This window comes from Talpa europaea (assembly GCF_964194135.1).
Source record: "Talpa europaea genome assembly, chromosome: 2".
NCBI classification, from domain to species: Eukaryota; Metazoa; Chordata; class Mammalia; order Eulipotyphla; family Talpidae; genus Talpa; species Talpa europaea.
The window spans coordinates 7,697,264-7,703,263 of record NC_140068.1 but is presented as its reverse complement, the minus strand read 5'-3'; the positions used below and the strand labels follow the sequence as shown (position 1 = coordinate 7,703,263).

Here is a 6,000-nt window from a genome sequence, read left to right as displayed (position 1 = left end):
GATGAAGTACACTGCTGAGGGGAGCAGTGGGCCCGGCAGGATAGGTCTGTGCGCCATGTGGGACTGGTGGCCGGGGATCGAACGGGTGCTGCAGAGGCTGCGGGCAGCTTCATAGCCCAGTGCTCAACCCCTGCACCTCCGGGGAGGCCCTTCTGCTGAAGTTTTGATTGGGTTATTTATTTCTTTGTTGAGTTGTATGAGTTCTTTGCAGATCTTAGGTACATTAGCCTCTTATCAGATGCATGATGCATCTGATGCAAATATTTTCTTCCATTCAGTAGGGTATCTTCTTGTGTTAACTACCATTTCTTTTGCTGCAGAAACTCTTTTAGTATGATGTTGTCACATTTGTTCATTTTTGCTTTTGTTTCCCTTGCTAATGGAGTTGAGTCCTCAAAGACATCTCAGAAGGCAATATCTCTGGGTGTTTTGCCTATATTTTCTTTTATATTTTAAGATTTCAGGTCTTACATACTAGTCTTTAATCCATTCGAGTTCATATTTTTGTCTGTGGTGAGACAGGGGTCTAGTTTAATTCTTTTGCATGTGATTGTCCAGTTTTCCTAACACCATTTGTTGAAGAGACTCTCCTTTCTCTGCTGTACTTTCCTGGTTCCTTTGTTGTAAGTAACATGGAAGCCCATGGAAGTGTGGGTTTATTTCTGGGCTCTCGGTTCTGTTCCATTGATCTGTGTGCTTATTTTCACTCTAATAATATACTATTCTGCTTCTAGAGCTTTGTAGGGTAGCTTGAAGTCTGGGAATGTAACACTCTGTTCTTCTCTTTTCTCAGGATTGCTTTGAATAGTCAGGGTCTTTTGTGGTATCACATAAATTTCAGTAACATTAAATAATTTTAATGTTCTAAAAATAATGAAAAGATGATATTATGGAATAAAATGATAATTAAGAGAAGGACCTTAGGCTATGAGATAAATTTCACTATTTGTAGCAGCTTACTTTATTTTGCTTTCTTTCTGCAAAATACTATTTTGAAGTAATGTGTAATACTCTACAGATTAACCATTAGTTTAAAAGTTTTCTTAATCTGCGCCTCTTTTGTCTATCATACAAATTACAGTAATATATCTACTAATGCAAAATGCTCCATTCCTAGGTCTCAAATGTAAAAAATGAATAAAATTGGGACCACCTCAAGCTGTTAATATCACATGTATCCTTAAAACTCCCTTCCTTGTCTAGGTCAACCAGGGTACTTTCCTCTGATTAAAGATGACAGAAGAAAATCCCCCTGCAGAAAAGCACATGATGCCTTTGATCTATAGAGGCTATTTACTGGACATGTTTCTGAATCCTCTCTGTGTCCTGCTTAATACTGAATAAATATGTTGTCGATTGAATAACTGACATAAACGTGCAGGAACAGCCAAATTCAGAAAGATGAAGGAACTGGAAGGAGAAATCTAGGAAACTTGGTCTCTGGCCCCCATTCTTACAAATTTGATCCAACTTGTTCCTTGTCATGTGTCAGGAACTGTGGAAAACCTCAAGGTGCCAGTGAGGGATTCTGCTTTCTGAAGCACCTGAGAGGGCTGCTGTTTGGCAATCTGTATGGCTGCACAGGTTAGTGACAAAGTTACAGATCAACTGCTCACAGAGAAGAAAAATGAACTAATAAAAAGTGATCATCGTGTATATACTTAACTTTCCGAAGCTATTTATCTTAGATTCTACCTTTATGATCGGCCAGTGGAGGACATGGAGTTTGCCTTTGAGACTGGAAGGCAGGCCTCTTTAAACTTTCACATGCTAACAGCTGTAATTAAGGTAGAAGGCCTTATTTAAATAGTAATTAGCTTTCAGGACTTGAAGTGTAAACAGAACGCTAATTCATTTAGATAGTTAATTGGGCTCCCAGGTTGGAGATCTTGGCATGGCCCCCCAGTGATGATGTATTTAGGTACCGGCCACAGCGTGTTGACTCAGTGGGATGAAATTTTGCAAACTCTTGCTTGACTCCCAGAATTTTAGCTTTTATTTTTTTATATTTTTTATTTGTTTTTGAATTTTAGCTTTTTAGTTGCCAATACATGACGGATGCAAATGAATTTGTAAACATTGTGAAAACATCAAGTAAAATTCTATGGTGATATCATTAACACTTGACTTTTCTTCATCATTACAGGGACCCTATGGTCCTATCTCTTCATGGTATCCCAGGCAGTTATTGATAGCTTCCCTTTCATATTCAGGAATAACCTGGTTTTTCAGATTAATGCTTGGTGGCTCCAATCATAACAAAGGTGACAAAGCAGCATGATTGCTGAAACTGAAGGTGAGAATAGAATATTCTGCAGCAATGAAAGTCAAGGTCCTTCTCCCCAGCAGTGCCATAAAAATGGTTAACCTTTACTCTACCTGGAATGATGTCACTGCCTTAGCCAAGTTTCCTGGTCTGCCAATCACTGTTGCTCAAAAACAAAACCAAACAGATCTTTGTATTCCATAACTGCCTGTTTCTGAGCTGTTGCAAGGAAGGTGAGCCTGATGCTTTCACTTTAAAAAACATGCTGCCTCTAAGTTGTTTCTGCTTATCACTTAATTTACAACGATGCTTATTAGGCCGGCTGCTAGCCATCTTTCCAACTCGTGCATCCAGACCGACCTGTAAAAATAGTACTTATCACACCAATTCCACAAATATTTAATGAATGCAGTGGCAGGCACATAGGAGGCCTTCACAGATGCTGATGGAAAGAATTAACACCAACCTCACTGTTTACTCTGTGCTGGGTGTTACCAGGGAGGTGATAGGAAGAGGGAGAGCAGAGAAAGTTGTGTGCCATCAGGGTGGTGCTGCCCTCAAGGGGTTAACAGTCTGCACGGGAGGCTGATGTCCCTAAAGATGGTGATTGAAGGCAGGGTTTATTACGCGCTCACAATCCCCAGCTAGGAGTGTGAGGCACAGCCCCCTGGAAACCCGAGAGGGGCTACTCGAGGTGGAGGCTTGCAGGAGGGGGGGTGGCCACTGGATTTAGGATTTCCCCCCAGTGCAGGGTCCCCGTGAATAGCCCCACGCGAATGCGCGTGTCGGGGCCCTGTCCCTGAGCCGCAAACTCGCCTTTTCTTTTTATCTTTGATTTGGTTGACAACTTTCCATCACGACGCGTGACTAATCCAAAGGGGCATGAGCTCACGTCGCAAATATGAGTATCATAATATGGCCACGTCTCACCCCAACTTCCCCAGGGGTGGCGATGCCTGTTCGTCGCGGGGCTGAAGGCTCAGGGCCGCGTCTCGGGGGAGCAGCGAGGTCGCCCCTGCGCCGAGCAAACTCGAAAGCAATTTTGCTTCTTTAAGAAATTTAAACCCCGGAGAGGCTCGGCCGCAGAGCTGCGGTCACCCGAGGCTTTCAGGAGGGTCAGAACAGGCGGGTCCCCCGGCCTCTTCGGCGGGCGTCTGTTGCTCACCCCGAGGCCGGCCGTCCTGCTCCCCCAGGGCCCGGCCCCCCCGCGCGTCCCGCAGCCGCCCCCAGGAGGGACAGCCGGGCCCGGGAGAGGGAAAGTAACCGGACCCGGGCGCCGGGGCCGCGCTCCCGCCCCCGAGTCTCCCCGGGCCCTCGGCCCCGCCCCCCCTTTTATTCCGAGCGCGGCGAGAGGCGCTGAAACTTTGTAACCCGAGCGCGCGGCGCTGCGGCCCGGGGCGCGGAGGCGCGGGGGGTGCCCTGCGCGCGGACGGGGACCCCGGAGCGGCGCCGGGAGCGGGGCGCGGCCCGAGCGCCGAGGCGGGTCCCGGCCGGGCGCGGGGGAGCGGCGGGGGCGGCCGGGCCGCAGGGGGTCCCGCGCCCCGCCCGGGCCGGGGTCTGGGGTCGCCAAGCCCCGCGCGCCGCGCCTGCCGTGGCCCCGGAGCGGCCGCTGCGCCCGGCGCCGGCGGGGAGGAGGAGCCGGGGTGGCCGGGGGCGGCCGGGGGAGGAGCCGCGGGCGCCCCGCGTGCGGGGAGAGGCCGCGCGGGCCCCGCTGGCCGCCCCTGCAGCCCCGACCCGCGCGCGGCCGGCGCGCCCTCCGGGACAGGAGCCGCGGGCGCCGCGCACCCCCGGCCGCTCGCCATGGAGCCCGTGACCAGGTGGAGCCCCAAGCAAGTGGTGGACTGGACGAGAGGTGAGCGGGCCCGGGCCCCGGGGCGGGGTGCACCGGAGCTGGGTTTTGGGGGGTGCTCGGCCCCTCTTGCGGGCGAGCTGAGTTGGGAGCAGAGCGCGGAGACGGCGCAAACTTCCTCGGAGTGGCCTGTGCGCCCTCGCTCCGGTGCAGCTTCGGGGGTGCTGGCGCGCGGGCCGGGGGGAGCGCCTCCTAGAAACCGAGGCGCCCGAGGGGCGCCCGCGGTGCCTCGCCCGGGTCCCTCGCCCGCGCCGCGGCCACGGTCCCGGGGCGCAGGGGCACAGGCGCTTTTGTTGGGAGACGGCGGGGCGGGTAGACGCGCCCCCGGGCTCCCCGGGCCGGGCCGGGCCGCCGCAGCCGCCGGGAGAGGCGAGAGCGCAGCGCCGGCCCAGAGCCTGGAGCTCAGCTCCCCGGGACGCGGCGGCTTCTGCCCCGGGAAGGCGCCGGCTCCCGGGGGCGCTGTGGCTGCAGGCGCCCTGGAACCCCGAGGACCGAGGAATCTAACTGTTTCGAGCCACTGTTTTGGGTTAAACAGTGTTGGGATGAGGAGAAGACTCGGGGGCAGAATCCTGCACCCTGAGCTGGCTCGCTGGGGTAGGGACAGGAGGCGCCTCTCGGGATTTCGCTCGCCTCTCGGGGTAGGGACAGGAGGCGATGGAGGCTCCTCAGGCCTCTCCTGCCCCTCCGCGGCGGTCAGGTCTGCCAGAGCAGCCAGAAGTCTCACGGGGCTCCCATCCGCCCTCTCTGTTGCAAGTTACTGTTTCTTTCTTTCTTCTATTTGCTCTTCCAGATTATTCTCAATAATAACCAGCGTTGGGCAGCGCCTTACAGTTGGCCGGGGACCCTGTCCCTGCTCCTGGCCTTGCATCGCAGCAAGCCCGGGAGGCGGGTGACCCTGGGAAGGCCAGGCCGACTGTCAGGCTGTCTGTCCCCCGTGCCCGGGGCGTCGTGAAAGCTGAGCATCTGCGCCTCTCATTTCTCTTGCCTGTTAGAGGAGCGTGGGTTGGGGTGTCGGGGGGTGGGGGGTGTGGATTATGGGTTGTCTGGGAGGGTCGCTGGGCTGGCTGACCATTTCTCACTCCTGGAGGGCAGGGGTGGGATGAGGGACACACTCTTTCCTAAGGAGTTTGTCTCAGGACCAGAATGTCTTCGTCCTTAAAATGAAGTTGAAAACAGCAAATGTTTGTCCAGGGGTGATGAGGATGGCCCAGGTAGAGTAAAATTGGGTCCTCCGTGTTTGGCATGAAATGTGAACTTGAAAAGCGTAAGTGCCCTGCCCTGTTTTGAAATGGGATGAGTTCTCCATCTGGCAACTCGCCCAGACTAAGTTGGTTAATCCCTTTTACCTGTGTGTCCATCACAGAGGCAGTTTCAGAAACTGATGATTTCAGCAGTTTTTTGACAGGGAGGGTTGTGCGCGCTGCCCGGTGTGGTAGCCAGGGGCCTTATGTGGCTCTTAAGCTGTCACAGTCGCCTTTTCAGAATTGTGAGGTGCTGTGAGTGGCCAAACACACATGTATGTGATGACTTGGGAAAAAAAGAATGTAAACAATTGCACCAATTTTTTATACTTAATGCATTTTGGAATGAGTCTTTCGGTTACATCGGGCTAATACATTTATTACGAAAATTAACTTCACCTGTTATTTTTTTTTTTTTTACCTTTTTAAATATGGCTCCAAAAATGAAAAATTGTCATCAAGGCTCACATTTGTGGCTTGCTGGATTTCCCCTGGGCAGGACTGCTCCAGCCTAGAGAAAGTTTATGCAGATCCGCCTTTGGCTTTTCTGAGGCTCTGCCAGCCTGCTTGATAATGTACAGCCAGAAAAATGGTAACAGGCACACAAGATTATGGAGTGAGATCTTCACACCCTCAAGATTTGC

General features: G+C 52.6%; 1 protein-coding gene across 3 annotated transcripts in view; it reads left to right on the top strand.

The window, feature by feature from the left end:
• Positions 1–4,066: 4,066 nt before the first annotated feature.
• The window catches only part of CNKSR3 (CNKSR family member 3), a gene marked incomplete at both ends in the record, with an annotated part of 85,496 nt that continues 83,562 nt past the window's right edge, over positions 4,067–6,000 (top strand). For all 3 annotated transcript variants that reach the window (XM_084259549.1, XM_084259547.1, XM_084259548.1), the window contains one exon: positions 4,067–4,118. In XM_084259549.1, coding sequence (XP_084115675.1) covers positions 4,067–4,118 — 52 coding nt within the window. The remainder of the gene's footprint in view (positions 4,119–6,000) is intronic.